The following is a 21,470-nucleotide window of genomic DNA, read 5'->3' as shown; positions in this document are numbered from 1 at the left end:
GAGTTGTGGAAGGTGTTTTTCCTGCTGTATGTGTGAAGTTACTAAAATCCAGTTTGTCCCATCATTGGAACACCTTGCACACTGCAGCTTCTTAGAACTCCCCAGCTACAGCTTTGAGGACAGAGAGGGAAGAATGCTTTTATCTTCAGTTACAGTTTACCTTACCATTTGTTTATATTGAATCAGCTCAGGGTGAGACGATTTAAAGTGTGTCAGCTGCACCTTCACCTGGTGTGGCAGTAACCCTACTGCTACAGCTACAGCATGTTCACCTGAATAAACAGGAACATTTCAGTAAAAACAATAATAGAAAGGCACCTTTTGAGTAGGGGCAGAGCTCATCCAGGAGAAGGAAAGCTACAGGCATCTGCTGCAGTTTTCAGTAAGAAAACAAAGGAGAAGATATTCCCTTGTGTGCTATTAAAGGACAACATGGTTTGCTGCATTAGCCACTTGTTTTGGAGGCTTATAAATAAACCTTCAAGTTTCATTACCTCCAAACTAGTTTGCAATAAACATGCACAGAAGCAGAGCTGCTTGCACAGCTACTCAGGCATGAAAAATACAGGCTGTTGGATCCTTGCCCACCAGGCACAGGGAATAAGGGACAACTCTTAACAAGTATCACACTTAAGTAACATTTATTTTATCAGAGTAGATGGTCCAAGTTAAAAGCACTCATGCAGTCGAGGGGCCTGGTGGCTGTAAAGAACTTTTTTTCCCAAGTTTGTGCTATGTGTGAGCACTTCCACTGAAGTGAAAGTAAGGCAGAACCAAGATTGAGCAAGGTACAGGCACTTTGTTCCCAGTTCAAGCAGGGAAAAAAAAAGCCTACATCAGGTCCTGGTCCCCCCCACCCCAAAAAAGCCTCATGTTTGTTAAACAAAATGTTGTAAAAAATAGAAAAAACCGAAGATACAGAAAGTCAGTGCTCCCTAACCATACACTACTAGTTTACGTCATCATATGTAAGACCAGAAGTATAAGAAATCATAAATCAGAGCTTACTATTAACAAGTGTTCCATTACCTGGGGTACGTAGCGATATGTGTAATACCAAGTATCTGACAGCAGTAACTGTTACACGAACAGTCCCACTCGGTATTGCCCACCCTGCCTAACAGCTTGTCTCACCACGCAGTTAAAACGACTGCTTGTAGGGAGTAGCATAGGAAAGGTATTTTAGATTCCACATTATCTGGTTACGTAAAACAGTGATTTACAAAAAACTCATATACCAAACAATATTCTAAATAAATAGTTCATCTTCATGACTATATACAGAGTCCCCGTTACGTTAGTTATCCAAGAACGGCATGTCTGTGTCCATGGGTGCTGGGGCAAGTTCACATAGATAGAACAGCGTGGCTTCGCTCGCTTCCGCCTCTGTCAGCGGCTCCAGCCGCACCAGCTTGCTCTGGGTGGGCTCGGGATCCAGGCTGCTCTCCAGGAGCTCGTCCACTTCCAGGGGTTTGTCAACAGAGGAAGGAGTTTCAGCCACGAAGCTCCCGCTCTCGAGGATGGAGCCTGGGTTCCCATCGAGGAATGCAAGGAGTGGAAACGCAGTGTACTGGATGAGCTGCTTATCTAGGGGGAAAAAAATTCCCAGAACATCATCAGTTCTCAGGCCTTTCTACATGCAGACGGAAAAAACACAATCCAACCCACAGAATTTATTTAAAGAATAGTTAATAAAAAACATTATAGCTGTTTGTTTTAAATGAGTGATTGAAGAATTGTTACATTCACGCGTAACATTGTTTGTTCAGATTCTCCTGCAAAAACATCAGTTTCTCTGCACCTGGTGCAGTGCCAAAAACCTGAAAGGCAAACGCAGTCAAGTATTTTCTTTTGGTTATTTACTTATTAGCATGACACAAAACCAGACAAAGAGCAAATAACTAAGATGGTTTTTAGAACAAGGCTTGTTAAACTGTTTCAACAAAGCACTACAACTAACCTGATTTGGGCTTAAAAACTTGTGTTTCCTGTGAAGCCGCTGGACCAGCACTGTTCTTGGTAGTTTCTATTCCCTTTGTCTCCATCTGGAAACAAAAGCAAAATCTTAAAACACATGCTTAAAGCCTTTTCCAATGCCACCAGAACACAGCTGACCAACTATTAAAAAAAAAATAAATCAAATTTTTATTTGTGAAGGGATGCAGTGGTATCAGTTACCCACACTAACAGACCCTGGCTGAAAAAACATGAAATGGAGACACAGGCTGACTCAAGCAAGAACCAAATGCAGTGCTCATGAATGAACAGGACAAGTTCAAAGTGCTAGATCTTTGCTCTGCTGCTTATTCTTGTGTTTCTTTTCCCACCAGACAATACAGATGAAACCATTCTGACAACGTGTGCACCATGTTTGCAAGTACTAAAATCTTAGGGGACACAAAAGTCAAGAGACTGGTACAATGTACAGGTATCGGCCTTAATGTAATATGAATTTTAAAGGACATAATTAATTGGTGTGCTTTCCCCTTTTCTGTTTAAAACCTAACAAACAGGATGAATTCAGCTGCAGCCTTTCTACTCGCATGGAAGTCTTCAAAGCCAGAGCATGAAAAAAGTGCTATTACACCAGAAAAGAAAACAGTAAAGGATGAATAAAGTTTGCATCTCTCACTACTGTGTACATTGAGCAATGGATTTAAGACTTACTTTGGTATTAGTGATATGATCTGTGGGATTCATCTGCACGGAGCTTGTAAAAAGCTGAATAAGACAAAACACATCAAGTTTTAGGTATCTCGATGTTGCTATTAAGAATACCAGAACATCACATCTGCCTGTGAGAGAATTATCCCTGTACTTCCATGTTTTCACCCTCTATCAGGATTAGAGTTTATTGACAGGTAGTTACCACTTCTGCAAAGAAAACCTAGCTTTGGAGTGTAAAGGTTTGGAATTCCACAAACCTCAGTCACAAAGGAAACAACTGCATTACGTCTAACTTAAGACTAACATGGTTTGCTGCAGTCTTAAAATGATTCCTTCTTATGTTGCTGCACAGAGAATTCTGGGTACAGTAAGGAAGAACACACCCCGATCAAGTTTGCAAGTGACACCAAACTAGAAGGAGTCATCAGTACGTGGGAGAGCAGAGCTGCTGTTAAGAGGGATCTCAGCAAGGTGGAAGAGGCTGACTGGCACTCCGTCCGGTTCAACAGCCACACGCATTTAGGACACAATAACCTCACACACTGGCCCAGGTTAGGGAACGCACGGAGAGGGAGCAGCTCCTCAGAGAGGGACCTGGGAGTCGCAGTAGACAACACTCTACCACCAGCCAGCAGCATGGCCTTGCTACAGGGAGGCACACTCTGCTACGGGCAAAGCACAGCCAGGAGGTCACTGGAAGCAATCATTTCTCCACACAGCACCTGAGGCCACCTGGGGAAAAGCGTCCAGTTTTAGGCTTCCCAGCATGAGAGCGTTCAAACTAGAGGGTGTCTGGAGAGCCACAGACGTTTGGGGGCTTAGGACGTACAAGAGGCTGAGGGAGCTTGGCTAGTCTTGTCTGGAGAGGGCAGACAAGGGAGGATAACTGCACTCTTCCACTGCTTCTAAAGAGGTGTTGTTGCGGAGAAGGCAAACACCACAGAGGTGGACAAAGGACAAGAGGCAAAAGCTACAAGCTGCAGCAGGAAAACTGTGACTGACATAAGGGAATTCTTAACAAAGAAGAGTCAAGCACTGGAACAGGCACCAGAGAGGCTGTGGAATCCCCCATCTTTGGAGATTTCAGAATTTGAGTCAACAAGGTCCCGAGCAACATGATCCAACTTTCAAGCTGGCCCTGCTTTGAGCAAGGGGCTAGACTAGATGACCTGCACAGGTCCCTTCCAACCTAGACCACTCTACTCGACATAGATCTGAAGAGAAATTGAGAACATACACATGATCTTAAGAAATAACCTGAAATGTCAGGGAAACTTGTAAAATAAATGCCAAGAACCTTTTTAACCCCAGTTCATTGAGATGACCACAGATGACGTGCTGGGCTATTAGAAAAAAACAGTATTAATCTAATTGGTGTCTGAGTTCATGTAACAACAAATATAAGCATTATTTCATTAAGAAAGCCATTCTTCAATCAACAACTTAAGCATTCGCTTGAGCAGTGGTGTAGCACTGAGAATTATACCACTGCCCCAGAAAAACATTCACAAATATTTATAACTTTCCTTTTTTAAAGGAAAGAAAGAAAAAAAAGTCTGTTGTGTTTTAAATCTATTTTAAACAGTAACAACCCACACAGATATCTTCTGTAGCGTATTACCAAAAATACTTAAAATAAACAGTGAAAATTACATCAACCAGGAGATCTGGATCTATGCTGAACTGTCGTCCTGATAACATAGCTTGGAAGTCCTCTAAACTGCAGTCAATACTGTCAAGATAATCCAGAAGTTCAACCCTAGAAGACAAACAGTATTTTATTACTGTATCCCTTAACAAAAGGTGGAGAAATCCACAATTAAGCTCTATGCAGATGTACTACGTGCATCTAAAAATCTTCACCAGAACAAGAATGAACTAAGGTTTTCATTAGAAACAACCTCTGGAAAAAAATGCTCCGAAACAGATATCACATCAATGTAACACTATGACATGACATCAGCAGAGATGCAATTCTTGCATCCAGGGAACCCTAATGAGCCTCATCCACCTGCAGGAGCTACACAGATAAATCATGACAGCTTAAACAACGATATCCACAACATTACACTGTCAGATTATGCACCCTGACTCACTTGCTTCACAGTGGAAAAAAATCAGAGGCCAAGCTTAAAATACTTAAAATAGAAGGCTCTTTAGAAATTGTCTAGAATAAAGGTGACCTATAAATTTAAAGTTCTCAATAGAAACTATTATTCAGTTCTTTTTACTTCAGTCAAACAATCAGTTCCAATACTTGAAAAAAACCCAAAAGACTGGGCTACTCACTTTCCAAGAAGATTTATATTCTGTGAAATTACTCCATTCTCATTGAGTATGGAATCCATCATTGAGACCGGATCTTCTGCAGTCAAAGTGGACTGGTTATTCAGCTGTACAGCACTTGACATGAGTGGGCTTGTACTGTCACCGACAGGGCCGATGGGATCACCAACTGGGACAGCAACTGATTCTGTGATTTTATCCCCTTGGATTACAGGGGCATATTCTTCTTCGTTATCATCTTCCACAATTACAATATCAGGAGAATGGCTACAGCTTTAATAGGAGACAAATGAATTACAGCATTTTATACACTCATTTGAACTGGTACTATTCCACAGGTTTAGTTACTTCTCATTTTAGTCAAGCTACTATAAACTTTCCTACTGCTTTTTAATACAAAACACAGCAAGATACTCTAAATGTTTTATTTTCCATTGATATGGTGCTGCAATGCTCAATACAGTTAATGCAGCTCAGCTAGCAGACGCTGTTGTGCTAGACCACAATAACAACAACTAAAAAGATACGTGAACACTGATATTTCTTGCATTAGAACAACTATAAGCTTGCATATAAATGTAAAGTATGTACAAAGTGGACCAAAGCATAGCAGGTCATCAAACTAGACAGACAATATACATTTTGCATTTTTCCTGTTGAACAGAATCAACTCTGGAGCATCCATAACAAACTATCTCTGTTGACAGCGTTGTAGTTATTTAACTTTGTTATGTATACCAGGAAGGCAACCTAAAAACCAAGAAAGGGTCTCAAATAATTTGATTTAATCCATATTCTGGTTTTCTTAACCCTTAGTAGCTGTTAGTTGTGCTGCCTCTCTATCACAGCCTTATCTTCATGAAGCTTTTCTATCAGAGAATGCATTCCCAGACATTCATCTGAACGAGAACAATGGTACTAGTTCAAGTATAAGCTAGAAATATCTATGTTTTATTCCTTGAGGCGTAATACAGACCCTATCAATGGAATGAAACTCAGGAAGAGAGTTGCATCTCAATCCCTGGACCAAGTTTCAACTGCTCAGGGCTGAAAGATGAACTACTTCTATAGTACAGACAGGAAGGAACATAGTCACAAAACACTTGGGACTGAAAAAAAATCCACTGAAATTAACTGGCTTAAAGTTCAAAGACCACACCAACACTCAACAAACACCACATGCAAATTATTCTCCATAAAAATCTGTAAAAACAAGGGAAGTCATTCCTGTCCATATTTATAACCAAAAGTAAGATGACATCACTCACTCTGTCTTTGCACAAGTAGTGTATTTAACAAGAGTGCAATAATACTGAGTACTTCTCCCTAGTTTCTATCCTCAGCACATTAAAACTCCAACAGCCATTTAACTATTTGGAACAAATCCAGAGGTCAATAAATCAGAACCTAGTGTGAATTCACAGATGAAGCTTCTATATGTGCAGGAGTACTGAATAATTCTGACCGCTTCATTAAAAAAATTGTCTAAGACATCTGAATTATTGCATATTATACAACACTGAAAGCCAATTATCTACATAGACTTCTAGAGACTTCTTACTTGGAAGAATCTGAAGTGGTATCTTCATTTGCTTCTGGTGTAATGGGAAGATTTTCTTCATCACCCACATCCTCAGTGACATCATAAATAATGATGTCATCTGAAATCTGTTCCCTTTGTTTTAAGCCCTCATTTCTGTTGAGAGGTACCTGAGAATTATTTTAAAAAGAATCAGGGGACAGAAGGACAAGGAGCTTCAGCATTCTGACAGTTATCATTGTATCTTACAAGGCTTCAATTCTAGAGAGGTGTAAGAGCCTTCCTACACCTCAGAGATTACAAGCTGTTTGTATTGATCTACATTTAATAGAAAAAATATACAAATAAATGAACAAGCTGGAGAAGAGCAGCTACAGAAAAAAAATGTTTGGCAAATACTACAGGCATAGAAATAAAAATATACTAGCACTGTCAGCAAAATCAACAAAAAAGCTGTGACAAAAGGACTACACAAGAACTAAAAATAGTAAAAGAGTGACTGCTGTTTAAATAGTACTTTGTTATAAAGCTATTAATTCTCGTACCATGTTACAGCACTCATTCTAATGATTCCCCCACCAACCATTACTTGGACAGCAGAAAATAACTTTCAGTGGCATGACACATTCAAACAGCATGGCAACTTGACACGATTTTGCTGGGTTGGACGCTGCCTTGTAGAGGAGCACGCTGGGTGCTTGTCCCTGTATGGGGCTAGGGGTGCCTAACTCCTAGAGATAACACAACATTCATGTGCTATTTCTAACAGCACTGCTATTAAAAGCAAACTGCTTTCAGTAGGATCACATCAAGCTGTATTTAATACACAGGTAACTGGCTTATACATGCTTATATTGAAAAGTGAATGGTGATTATCAATCAACACACTTGTCTTCTGAAGGAAACACAACATGGCATATCACTTCTAAAAGTTAATAGCTCTACGTACACAGCTGTGTTTTATTCCCCATATGACAAACTACTTGATCTGTCTGCCCCCCTCTACTCCTTCCTTCATCATAACAAAGAGTACACATAACAGAAGACTTACATGGTGGTTACTGTCAGCTGGTTCTTTCACAATTTGTTGAAATACATTTGACTTTGGAGGTCCATTAGTGTTCAGAAGTAGAGGCCTAAATCAGAAATAAAAGCCATCTCAAAACTAATTCTTTGGTTTTAGTCAACAAAACATGTCAGTATATTGACTGGCCAGCAAGTCTTCAAGGCCATATTTACCTCTTGCGTTTTAGGCTCACTAGTTGGTTATTCTGCACCAAGGTAACGATGAATTGTACAATCTATAAGGAAAAGAACACTATTGTTAGTCGCTCTACTCCATAATTGTTTCTCTCAGAGTACCAAGATACCTTATAGCAGAAGACTTCAATAATAAAATCTACACGTAAACAGCAGAACACTTATTTTTGCTTAGTAAATCTCATATAGAATTGTTCAGAAAATCATGGTAGAATAGAAAACACTGCTGGTAATATCTAAAAAGAATAGCTATTCAGTTGTCTAGGAAAGGGCTTTTCACATAGCTGGCAGTAAGAGTAGACTTTTACACTATATCATACAGTACACAGAAAAACATCCAGTAACTCAAACTATTACAAGAATTCTAATAAGCTATAACAGAAGGCACACAGGGATGTTGACTCTGTACATAACCTGTACCTGTAAATACTGGTTCTGGTGAAAGATATTTTTGACAGATTCAGAAAAAGTGACATCTGCATTTAACAGTATTCATCAGCTGCCTTTCCTTTTGAAATGTTGGACTTTCTTCCCTTACAGTTTTAATTTAAGGAGTACATGTATTGTATCTGCCTTGAACAAACTGAAAAAAACCAAGCAGTAGGAGTCTCTGCTATAAGGCTGCTTTCAGTGTTGCTATTTCTGATACATAAAAAAATAAAATCTATAAACTCTGCATTTACATCAGTTTTGGTAGATCATAAATCTAGCTGTTAAACCAAGCTAAGTTAACATATTATCAGTGGGTTCCACTCAATAATCTATCCTTCCGATAACTTCAGAAATATACAGTCAGTGGGTCAGTTAAGTGGGACAGTAGTGAATTTCCAATACAGAACTTTGTAATTCTTGCAGTGAGAAAGTTTCTCCTGAGATCATCCAACACAGAGTATTAGTCATCAGGTTCCTGAAGTAATAAAAAATGGATGGACCATTTTAAGGGTACCTTAATGAATGATGTACAATGTTCTTGAACCTCTTTCTTTGAAAACATTTACAAGAGTTTGGCCTTATCTTCTGCTTATGTGGTGAAATACACTGAATGTTTGTTTCACAAAGATTTATTCACCATACACCACCCTGTTGTTTTTTCTATTAAAAAGACATTTCACACAGTAAAAAAAAAAAAGTGAGGACAAAGCAAGGTAACATGTGGCACAGTAGTCCTCATTCATAAGCACTCGCTCATTCACATAAGACACTTGAATGAAGCCTTACCTTCCGAATAACTTGCTGTTGTTGCAAGTGTTTTGCTCTCAGTTCTGCCACTTCCCTCCAAAGGGATTCATTCTCCCTGTTTGAAAAGGATGATTTAAAAGTCAGACTAAAACTAAGTTTTAAAATATGTCCATTAATGTCCTGGTTTCAGCTGAGATAGAGTTAATTTTCTTCTTAGTAACTGGTACAGTGGGTTTTGGATTTAGCGTGAGAACAATGTTGATAACACACTGATGTTTTAGTTGTTGCTAAGTAGTGCTTATCCTAAGTTGAGGATTTTCCAGTTTCCCATGCTCTGCCAGCAAGCAGGTACACAGGAAGCTGGAAGGGAACATGGCCAGGATCACTGACCTGAACTAGCCAAAGGGATATTCCATACCATAGGAGTCACGCTCAGTATATACACTGCGGGGAGTTGGCCGAGAGGGGCGGATCGCTGCTCAGGCGTCTGTCAGCAGGTGGTGATCAATTGCACTGTGTATCACTTGTCTTTTCTTGGATGTTGTCCTTTTTTTATTTATTCCTTTTCATTACAATTATTATTATTATACTATTTTATTTTACTTTAGTTACTAAACTGTTCTTATGTCAACCCATGAATTTTACTTCTTTTTTTCAGTTCTCTTCGCCATCCCACTGGGAGGGGGGAGGAGCGAGTGAGCAGCTGCATGGTGCTTAGTTGCTGGCTGGGGTTAAACCATGATAATTAATCACTTTTGTTAAAGATTAGTTGGCTTCATTAAAGCTCTTTGAAATGTGTTTTTAGACTGGGTGGGTGGGGGAGAGAGAAAAAAAAGTCACACATTTAGCAGCCTTGGCAAATAATTACAAAATGGAGACCCAAACACAACAAATAGCCTGCAGAGAATTTCCCGCCCCCTTAAAAAAATAACAAAAAAACCAGAATCAAATTTGGCCATACTTATTGCACATACATTCAGCATTTAAAAATTAACTGTTTTATTTCCTTTCCTATAACAAAGTTACCTTCTCCTCTTCCTTCTAGTAATTAAATCCTAAGGAATTAAATAAATAAAAAAAAAAAAAAAAAAATCAAGCATACAACTGGTTTCTGGTAGCAGCAAAGGACCAAACAGCATAAGATGTAGTTTCCTCTCACCAGTAAAAAACAGAGCTGTTCATTTATATCAAGCCTGTTTGTCCTCCCTCACACACCTCTTGCTAGATGCAAGCCACCTGTCAGCAATAGTACATCCATCTTGAAAGCATCTTTACAGAACAAGCTCTCAAGTAATACATGCAGCTGTAGGTCAACCTAACAGTTGCCTCTATTAGTTCCAGTAAAGGGAGCTAATGTTAGGTGCTAAAAAATAGGAGCACAGCAGAGATGGCACCTTTCATGAAACACTGCCATCCTACAAACCCTGGTTGTTCTGGTACTCACAGAAGTTCAGTTACTGAGACAGTATAAAAACTGCTGTAAAGTGGCCATTGCTACCATATCCATGAACCTCGTTGTTTCCAACATCATAAAGCATATTAAGAGGTAGATAACTGTTCTGGGTTTGTGTGGCAGGGTTTTGGTCGTGGGGCAGGGGCTGCAGGGCTGGCTCCTGTGAGAAGCTGCTAGAAGCTTCCCCGGCTCCAAGCCGGACCCACCTCTGGCCGAGGCTGAGCCCCTCAGTGATGGCGGTAGCGCCTCTGGGAGAACAGATTTAAGGAGGGGAACCTGCAGTGAGTCGGGGGATTGGAATGTGAGAGGAACCCCTCTGCAGATACTGAGGTCAGTGAAGAAGGCAGGAGGGGATGCCCCCACAGCTCGTGGTGAGACGCAGGCTGTCCCCCCCCAGCCCACGGAGGGGAGTAGGGGAGCGGAGGCCCCCCAGGATGGCAGTGACTCCATGGGAAAGCCTGCACTGGAGCAGTCTGTGCCTGAAGGACTGCAGCCTGTGGAAGGACTCACGTTGGAGAAGTTTGTGAAGGGCTGTCTCCCATGGGAGGGACCCCACAGTGGAGCAGGGGAATAGTGAGGATTCCTCCCCCTAAGGAGGAAGGAGTGGCAGAGACAAGGTGTGACGAACTGACCCCAGCCCCCACTCCCTGTCCCCCTGCGCCACTGGGGGAGGGTAGGTAGAGAATTTGGGAGTAAAGTTAAGCCCAGGAAGAACGCAGGGTTGGGGAAAGGGGTTCTAAGGTTTGGTTTTTACTTCTCAGTATTCTTGTTTTGATCTGATTGGTAGTAAGTTAAATTGACACCCCCCCCCCCCGCCCAACTCTGTTTTTTGCCCGTGACCATAAGTGGTGACTGATCCCTCCTGGTCCTTGTCTCGACCCACAAGTCTTTCTTTATATTTTCACTGGTGTTTGGGTTTTTACGAAACCTTAAGCTAAGCTTTCAGAAACAGCTGTTTATATGCAGTGTGATGAAGCTTGTTACTTACTCCTCAGACTGCTTCTATGTCCCACATACAATTTAAGAGTACAGTTCCATCACAAATTTAACAACTGAGATCAGAGATTCTGAACTTTCTCAATTCTCTCACCAGCTTTATTAACATGTTTTGTAAGACTAGGTCTTCTGATTTAGCTCCGGTTTCCACCTTAATCATTTTAAACTCATGCGACAACAATATGGATGTCAAAGACCAACCATTCTATCTTCTCATCTCTACGAACTGTCAGGTCATTAGCAACTAGACATCCTTTCAGCCAAAGTCAGCCCTGCTCCAGGCAGGGGTTTAGACCTGACAGTGTTCTGAGGTTCTTTCCAACCCAAATTCGTCTATGATTTGAAAAAAGTGAATATGAACATCTTTACTCTAGACTGGCTAGATTCTAATTAAGACTCTTCTTATTAGACAAAGTAAGTTTGCCTCTGAATGTTCTACCACTCAAGTAATTAGAACCAAAGACTAGAAATGACAGCATTTGCTTCTTAAAACTTGAACTAATCAGTGGCCTCTGCCACAGAGGTACATTCTCAACATAAGGAGTCCTGAGACAGAGTTACTGCTGAGGTGCTGTGACTTACAGTGCATGAGCTTATGCTCGTATATCCTGTCTGTATCTACATACTCTAAAGGATTCAGTAATTTGTGAAACACATCTCTCATTGTTGAGAATAAATCGTAATTACTAACTAGGTAATAATGCAATTCTAAAAATACTCTATTTACATTTGGATTTTAGATGCTGTACCTCTGTCACCGAGGAAACTAAGGAATTTCCAAATTAGATTTCTAAACAGATTTTCATATGCATTAGCTCTTCGGCAATTTTTAGCAGTAGGGAAATGAAGACGACAACAACAGGAAAATAAAAAGCAATGAGCATAGACATTAATTGTAGTAAGAAAGTATTATAAGCAATTTGCACAAACCAAACTCCGCCTCAAACTAAATGCAGTAACTACATCAAACTTGAAGACGTAAACCAGCATACTTTATGCTAAGAGCCGAGTTGAATATTCAGCCTCAGCACTGTCTTGGAACTATTATTAAAGGCGTTATTTAATTGCCCACTACAAGACAGTTCTTCAAACACCAACATTGCCTATTATTTTTAGCCATATCAGAATATTCAATTCTTAATGTAATTCTTTTATTGAAATTTATTTTCCTAAAGCAGTATTTCAAGTTAGGCAATAGGAAATCAAGAGACACCTAAAATTAGGTCTTTGTCCAATAACTATTATCAGAATTACTCAATTTTAGGGATCAGGTGCTGATGGAGCAACTTACCTCTTCAAAGCAGACAATCGAGATTCAATAGTCTCTTGTTTAATTTGCACCTTTTGAGCACTACTTATTATTTTGGAGATATCTTCCTGACGTATCTTGTTTTCTTCAGGTCTTGAAGAAGAAACCTTTAAAAGATTAGAATCCAGAAACAACACTTTCCTTTACTCATTGTTAACTATTATTTTCTTTTGGTGATCAAGTGTATTTTCTTCTAGTGCTGACAAACTATGCCTTTAAGCTAATAATAAACCAAGCATCGAATAAAAAACACATAGAAATTTCCTCTTACAGCTGTTATCACATAAGCTTTAGTTGTTAGAAACATTTGTGTACATTCATATTCTTCAGGCATTCTCCTAAGTGCTCTACTTCATCACTGCTTCACAGTAACCCAATGTTATTAAGTACATCCCTCTCACCAGTTTAACTTGCCACATTTCTATTCAATATCTGTATTCACCTGACTCACAGTAACAGCAGAGCACATTTCAGAATCACATTTAGTGGCATAACAAACACGTTTATAGGTTTGCTGCCTGTTCTCTTTGGTGGAAAGTTTAATGCTTACAGTAGCTTTCTTCCGAAACAAGCTACATAAACCAAGCAGACTGTTATATTGCTGATGGTAAAGTCAAAGCACACTCTGCACTTCTTCTAGTACCCATTTGCAAAGTGTCATATTTGCATAACTCACTCATTTTTGCCACCTGTGAAACTTACTATACCAGCAAAGCAGGTTAGATAAAGGAGCCTAGTCAAATCCCCTAAAATATCTTTAAACAAGTCAAGATATATACAAGAGCAGTGCAGTTTGCTTCCCCAAACTCCAAACTTACTTGCATTTGCAATCCTGCAATTAAACTTGACATGAACTTTGCTATTCATTCATACTTACTAGTACAGGTTTTCCACATACTGAGTTTTCACTAACCTTCCTTTTAATGTGTTCCAACAAGTCCTCCCGGCCCTGCTTAAAATATGGGTGCTGAAACTCTACGGGACCATCTCGCTCCAGTTTGACAATCCCAGATTCAACATGAACAACTTTACGGAAGCCATCTTTAAAAAAAAAAAAGAAAAAAAACCAACCACCAAACTCTCAAAACCCACATTAAGAAATTCAAGCTATGCTGTTCCAACTATCCTGTTACCAGTTTCGAGGATGAGAAAGTATCCTAGTTGCAGAGAACACAGGGCCACTGCTCAATGGAAATTGTCTATAACTAAACACGTACAGGATCTAGAACTATGTTAGAAAGCAAAAACCCAAGAACTTACACATGTTTAACTGTCTGACAAAGCTTGCCATGTTGTTGTGCTTGAAGTACTTGGGAAGAATCTCTTTTGCGAATCTCTGTTCATCCAACACCAAGAAACTCTGGCCATTCTAAAATGAAAGAGACACATTAAGCTACTTAAAGACCATTGCAGGAAACACGCTGGGCTTTTAGAATTAATCACCAGATAGGAATGTTTCCTTTGTGCATGCAGTATGTAACCGATCTGCTTGCCTACAATTTTCCACAACAAAAAGTGTACAAGCTCCACGGTGGCAAAGCAACAGAGTATCATCAATTTACATCGCTATCCATATCTGAAGGGCAACACCTCTATGGTTACTCAGTGCTTCCTCAAGAAATGAATTGTTTAACAACAACAATTACCACAGTTTCACTACAGGACAATACTACTGATTTCCTATGTAGCTTCAAAGTATTGGGAAGGAAGCTAACAAAGAAAGAGACTGTGCAAGGGAAATAAACCCAACAACCAGCCGAGAGCCCCTTCTGCGTTCCAGTATAAAAGCATGATTAGTTTGATAGGACTTGTAGAGCGGATGGAGCTGTCAAAGAGCTGAGGGTGTCCGCTGGGTTTTGGAGTTACCAAAAAGGTAACCACCCAAGGCAACATCCTCCTCCTGGGATGCCAATTGTGAGGGAGGACTGATCTTTTATTTCATCCCCAGGCTTTGACTAAAATAGAAGGCTCAGCTCTTTGTTCTTCAGTGACTGTGCTCCATTAACTAAAGGACAAGCAACTGGCAGAATCCAAATTAGCTACTTCAAAATGGTTTAGGTTTTGTCTGTACATCCACAGTACTCTCACACTGTATTTAATGAGAAGCCTATCATCTTGGACAAACGTCAACACTGATACTGCATCTTCTTAGAAGCCCTTTAGTTCAACAAGTCGTGTTTATTTCTTACCCCCAAATGCCAGCAGTTCTATGATCCCAAGAAGCTTGAAGAACCAACCATGAGACCACATGAAGATCCTTGCCCAAGAACCTGTTTCTGACAAACTAGCAAGGATTGTCAGAAACAGGATTTATAAATGGCTCACCAGTGGAAGAGTTAGAAGCTTAAGACTGAGAGGAGGGTAGAAGATGAAAACTTCCCAGCAATGCCTACCTACCTCCTGCTGAGAATCAGTCAGTGGAAGGGAAAGGGGAAGCAAAGGAAAGGGCAGGAACAGATCATTGTAGACAATGCATTAATGAAACTCACCAGCTGAAGGTACTCAAACAAGCAGCACTACAGCGACCTGTGACGCCAACAGACAGCTTTCATGCGGCACCTCACTTTATTGTCACTTTGACATTGTTCAGGCCTAGCGCAGAAAAATCTGGGAAACACATCTACTAGTTCTTGTTGCTCTGCCAGTCGTTTACAGCAAAGCTGTACAGATGATAAGGCCTGACCTGAACTCACCGGAGCATTACTACATAGCTAAATACCATTTTCAAGTCCTAGCATTACTGACTGCAGCATACAGCAATCTCCCAAGGACTTCACTTGGCACTCCCTGTACGCGTTTCCTCGGACACCACGTACCCATGGCTTCGCTGAGGTATGTATGCAGGGAGTCAAAATTTGGCTGTCTGGTTTCAGATGGTGTTTATCCTTACAGTGTAAGGATATGGATTTGTATAGGAGGGAAGTGAAACATTACAGTAACTGTACTCTTCCTCCTGTTACACTTGGTGTGCTTTCTGTACCCCATAATATTGACATAGCATAGTTTTAAAAGATGTCAACCCTTGTGTACCAAGTGATCCCAATACCTTCCCCCACACAAGAACTGCTGAATGCTGATAACATCAACGGTGATCAGTGGATCTTCCTTCCACAAACAGCCTTGCAGGATCTCAAACAATTAGCCTTTATTTTTAATTAGTAAAATAATACAAGGATACTTAATAATAGCCTTGGCGTGCTTACGAGATAAACATAAGCGATGAATTTGGAAAGTCTCCATTAAAAGCGTAAGGTGGCAAAAATGGCACTTCTTAAGCGAGACAACATAACATCTGAGTCTTCACATAGCCCTTCATATTTCTCTTCCACAAAAAAAGTAAAAACTAAAAAAATTAGTAGGAAAGCTGCTGTAATCTGCCGAATCTACTTGCTCCCTGCTTCAGGAAGTTTTGGCTGAAGTTACTGGTAACTCATTATCAAGAAAATCTTTAAGACGACATTTGATCATCGCTTGAGCATTTAAAATTGAATCAGCTGAGAGCTGCCACCTCAACACCATGTGAAGAGGCCAATACAGTTTGAGAGCAGGAATTTTAAAATATATTTTTAAAACATCTAAGATATAGAGAAAATTAAATTATTAAGACCCCCTGCATTTATCACAGGAGTTAGCGACGCTTACTGAAGTTAACGTGCCAGCCCTTCATTACATTGTAAGAAGGTGGTTACTTCCTGCCTTCCAGTATTTTAAGTATTTATAAAGTTTGTCCTCTGATAACGATTCCTCATTATTCACTACAACAGCCTGCATTTGAATATAAAGGATTCAAGATGAAACGACACCCAACGCCGGTTTTCCATTTTTTTTTTTAAAAAAAACCCAATCAAAGTAGATGTAAACCAACACGGCCACTGCACACCTTTAACCGGCAGTTCCCAGGACAAGGACTTCGGTTACCAGAGGCACAGCACTGGGGCTGGGGGTTAATGGGGACATGGGGGGTGTTAATGGGGACACGGGGGGGGTGCCCGCCCCAGCAGCTGCCCCCGCACCCCGGGACGACGCCACCCGAGCGCGACAGTTGTCGCCCCACGTGGCCGCCCGCCCATGAGCCCGACCCCCCCCCCCCCCCCCCGGCCAGCCCCGCCATTCAAGGCCGCCCCATCCGGACCGGTGTCCCCTTTGTTTCGCGTACGGCAGACGCTAACACCCCGGCTTCCCCCATCTTCTTTTATACCCCGGAGGAGGACGCTGAGCCCCCCCCAGCCGGTTCCCCCGAAGGCGAGCCTTGTTATTTACGAACTCGCCGACCCGCGGTGGAAAAAAAAAAAAATCCCACCGCAGCTCTGCGTTCCCCATACTTCGGCTTTAATAAAAACTGCGTGTCAGAGCACACCCCCCCACCCCGAGCTCAGGGACGCCCGCCTCCCGGGGAACCCCCCAGCCTGCTCGGTCGGGAGCTCCAGCAGGGGACGCGACCACCGCCGCTCGCACTGCCCACCTCCCCACAGCCGGAGACGCAGGCGGCGGCTGAGGGCCGGATAAACGAACCGGCCTTTCCTCAGCAGCCCTTTACCCGGGCGGGTAGAGCTACGACGGCCCGGTAGCTGAGGCGGGGGGGGGTCCGCTCCCTGACGGGGGGGCGGCTGAGGGGAAACCTGACCGAACCGAGCGGGCCGGGCCCGGTTCTTCCGCTCTCCCCACGCGTAGCCGAGGCCCACGGCTCCCTCCTTCCCGGCCTTCTTCCCCTCGCAGGCCCCGGCTGCCCTGAGGAAGGCGGTTTTCGTCTGGGGGGGGGGGGGGGGGGGAAGAGCAGCAGCTCCCGCCGCCCCGCGCACGCGGGCGGGGCGGCTCAACCGCCGCGGCTGAGCTCGCGCGCGCCCCCCCCTCCCCTCCCCTCCCCTCCTCACTCGCACCTGGCTCCAGGTGATGAGCTGGTTACTGGGGGCTTCGCCCACCAGCGCCCACAGCTTGCTGAGGAAAGCCGGGACCCCCGCGCTGGCGGAAGGCGGCGGTTGGGGCTGAGGGGGCTGCTGCTGCTGCGGTGGCGGCGGCTGGGGCTGCTGCTGCGGTTGCTGCTGCTTCATTGTCGCTCAGGAGCCTCCGCCGTCTGGCCGGGGGAGGGGCGCGGGGAGGAGGAGGAGGGAGAAGCAGGCCGGCCTTGCCTTGTCCCGCCCCCGCAGGCGCATGCGCAGCGGCCCGCCGCGGGTGCGCCTGCGCGCCGCCCAGCCCAAGCCCTGCGTTTTTACAGCATGGCCGCACGTGCGCCGCCCTCACGTGTCACAACAGGCGCGGCGGCAGAGGCCGCCCGCCCGGCAGGGGCGGTGCCTGGGGGGAGAGAGAGAGAGAGAGCGCGCGCGCGAGAGAGCGGTGGGTGCCGCCCATGCAAATGTGGAGGGGTCAGGGCCAATGGGGGCGCGAGTCTCTCCCGCGGGCGGGGCCAGGCGGCGGGGCGGGGCGGGGCGCCGGTTCCCGCCGGGGCGCCGGGCGCGTGGCGGGAGGCTGAGGGAGATGGCGGAGGGTGAGGGGAGCGGGTGGCCGGCGGGCTGCGGGGAAGGGCTCGCCTCCCTCCTCACAGAAGTCACGCAGGGCGGAGCAGGCCACCGTAACCGCAGGTACTGGGCACCCCAGGATCAAGCCCGTTGCTCAGGGCACGCAGAGGGCTGCAGCAGCTGCGACCGCTCCGGCTGCGATGTCCCTCAACCGCCTCCCCCGCCGTGGCCCAGCACTACAGCCGTGACAGGATTAACACCTCCGGTACGGCGTGCCTTAACGGCGGCTGTATGAAACGTTACGGACGGCATTGCTTCCTTGGGGAGTCCCTCAGCTGAAGAAAGATAACGTGACGCCTTCCCTTTAGAAAGCGTCAAACCGGTAGCGAGAGGGAGACTGCCTAGAGCTGAAGCACCACCAGACAAAAAGCCTCAGCACCATTCCCTTCAACGAACTGCTTGCCAAAATAGAAAGTTACTTGCCAACGTAGGCAAAGCTGGAGCTGCCTCATGTCATCCTCAAGCTTCTCAGGGTTGTAATAAAAAGGAGTTTTCAAGTTCCTGAGTTTGATGACAGTTTCAATGAAAATACGTACAAAATTGTTCGGGTTTCTCAAAGCCAGCTGAAAGGGTCACTTTCTGCTGCCAGTTCTGTCTCAGGAGCCTGCTCTTGCCTGTGACTGGGATCCAGGGAGGGCAACAGAACAGGCCAGCACGGTCTCAGGAGCAACTTGCAGGCGCAGAGAACATGCCTTTTCAGACTACCCAATCCTATGTTTTCAGAAGGGTCTGGTAGGTTAAGAAATAGCAAGGCAGCTGGAAAACATGGGCACACATAGCATGGTAAATCATTCTAGACACGATATAAGAAAAAGAACATGTAATAATATAAGCATATGTGCAACAGAAGCATCCAAGCTAACTCTCTAGAAAAAAAGTCAGGCAGTCCCAGGGGGGACCTCTCTCCAAGGCAAGTTGTGTTTAGATTTCAGACCTATTGGCTACAGAGGCTCTGAAAAGAAACTGATTTAAATCAAAAGGGTATCTCTAGGAAAACAGCCTAATAAATGGTAAAAAGCAATAAAAATAATTTCTTTCCATACTCTACCCAGTATTTTGCAAAACTTAATGGCAAATATTTTTTAATAAATTGTTCTATGGAACTAAAACTAGTATTTTCACAACAAATCCTCATCAATTGTCAGTGTTACTGAGGTTTTGTTGAGAGTTCTCACAAAAGTCTCAAAGAATCAAGGTCAGCTTGATCTGCTTCAGTTTGCAGTGAGAATAAAGCACAGTGGCACAGGAAATAAATTGAGAACCTTTAGCCTGGTAGCATGCAGGAAAAAGAATTTAAATATTTCCATTTCAAGCTGTATATCACACAGCTTCTCTTTTCTCATTGCATTAGAAGGCTACAACAGCCTGTACAAACTCATTGACTGACATTCACTAGATCATTCCTGAGAGGAGAAGTCATGGTTACTAAGTTTATGGCTTAGCTTTTCAGGGACAGTATTTGGAATGATAAAACTTAAAAGAATGTCTTTTAAATTTAAGCACAAGTTTACAGTAATTGTCCAAGTAATTTTTCATCCTGACGTGCATGCAGCAAGCTCCTACCAGGTTCCGTTGATCTAGCTACAAATGCTAGATAAGCAGAGAGAATATGGTTGTGATTTAGTCCGGACACAGTACCGCTCTCCATCTTACATTTCTTGTTTACAACATACATTTGAAAATAGGAGTTGATTTGCAGAACAGCTGCACAATATTTCAAATTGTGCTTGTAAATGTCGACTTATTTCAAAAGGTAAAATGCTATATCGGTATCTTTTGCTCAGACAGAAGTGGAACCATGCACTTAATTTTTTTGCATTTCACTAGTAGATAGAACATCATCTTGGTGGGAAAAACCATCATATAACTTGATTTCCAGAGTCTCAGAGTTGAGGTAAGTCTTTTAACCTTTCTTTAGGGAAAAAATTTTCTTCTGAAGCCTTAAGGCTTAGGAACTGGAAGTTATGAATTTAATACTTAACATGAGTTGTACATCACTAACATTTTAAGTAACCCTTCAATTAGTTTTTTATTATCCTACAAGGTCTGAGCAAAAGGTAATTGCTTGCCCATGTTCATAAAGCTTCCTGTTAAGTTATTTTACAAGTCAGCAATTGTGGAACTCGCCAGTCTTTAACCTGGGGCTATCTGACTTCCCAGTATCTTCATGAGCAGCGCTATCAATCATCTTTTTCCACTCTGCAGTGAAATTTTCCTCCATTCAGCTTGCAGATATCTGGTAATTATCAGTTCTGAGACAGGTCAAGCTATTTAAATCTTTCAAAATACAGTCCTCACCCTGCCCTCACCAGAAAAACATAACACTGTAAAACTTTTTTGGTATTGTGAAATGTTGGGAATTCAGAAAGAATAGATGTCTTCTCATATCCCTCAACTAAGCCCTGGAGCCCCAGCAGATGCTGTTCCTCCCCAGCCTCGTTCCCCCTCCCTAGGACCCACAGTCCTCCCACATGCAGGAGTTCCAACTAGGATCTAGTGTTTGGGGACTAAGAGAGCACTACCAACAGAGAACATCTCAAGTGCAGCGCTCTTTCTTACAGGTTTCTTTACAGAGAGGCTATATAGGTAGCAGCACCTCAAATATGGGCAGAAAGCCAAGGGAATAAAGCTAGATATCTGTTCATATCACTACCTGTTTATTTTGACATCACATATGCTTAGAATCGCAACCACCACTGGTCTCTTCCTCTCATGCTAGAGCAGCAGGCAAGCCCCACAGCAGTCCCATACTCTCTTAAAGGAGCTTCAGACACTGATAGTCCAGCTTTGATGTGGTTTAAGAAAAATAATCTGGGATGGGGATTCTTTGTTCTACAGCATACTTACAGAGGTCACAAAACAGCCCTCATGTAACAATACTTTTCGGATATGAACTTCACCTATCTTCCCTCACTTCCTATTTTCTTCCACCATAGTGGAATATACAGCACAGGTCAAGCTTTCCTTGCAGGCTGCTGCTATGGCTCTTTTAAGTTTGAAGTGCAGTCTGTGTGAATTCCTGTCACATCAGACCCTGAGTAAAGCCTAAGTCAACTCCCCAGGGGATACCAGGCTATAGATTTTTCCTTAAGACAAACAGCACAATGCAAAACAAGCAACTGAAAATGACAAGGGAGCCAAAGGTAGGGTTACAGATTTCAAGGCAATACTCTCCTCTCTTTGTGACCGCTATTTGTCCTGACTGAAATGCATGACATTTGAAGGTTCTGGCAATGATAAGGTAGTAAAGAATGACACAGTCATCCT

General features: G+C 43.0%; 1 protein-coding gene across 2 annotated transcripts; it reads right to left on the bottom strand.

Annotated features, from left to right (window-relative positions):
* Positions 1–624: 624 nt before the first annotated feature.
* On the bottom strand, positions 625–17,787 carry HSF2 (heat shock transcription factor 2). 2 transcript variants are annotated; one of them, XM_069805146.1, is made up of 13 exons: positions 17,568–17,785; positions 13,951–14,059; positions 13,604–13,731; positions 12,673–12,797; positions 8,972–9,047; positions 7,733–7,794; positions 7,545–7,629; positions 6,515–6,663; positions 4,957–5,226; positions 4,321–4,426; positions 2,668–2,721; positions 1,961–2,045; positions 625–1,587 (listed from the first exon to the last, which is right to left on the bottom strand). In XM_069805146.1, exons 1-13 carry the CDS (start codon positions 17,736–17,738, stop codon positions 1,298–1,300), a joined length of 1,710 nt encoding a protein of 569 aa, XP_069661247.1. In that variant the 5' UTR covers positions 17,739–17,785; the 3' UTR covers positions 625–1,297. The 2 variants fall into 2 exon arrangements, with proteins under 2 accessions (XP_069661247.1, XP_069661249.1); XM_069805148.1 differs by lacking the exon at positions 2,668–2,721 and having other exon boundaries at positions 17,568–17,787.
* Between the last annotated feature and the right edge of the window lie 3,683 nt (positions 17,788–21,470).

This window comes from Haliaeetus albicilla, chromosome 17, assembly GCF_947461875.1.
Source record: "Haliaeetus albicilla chromosome 17, bHalAlb1.1, whole genome shotgun sequence".
In the NCBI taxonomy this organism is placed as follows: Eukaryota; Metazoa; Chordata; class Aves; order Accipitriformes; family Accipitridae; genus Haliaeetus; species Haliaeetus albicilla.
Note: the sequence above shows the minus strand (reverse complement) of the source record. Positions and strands in the feature narration are given on the sequence as shown.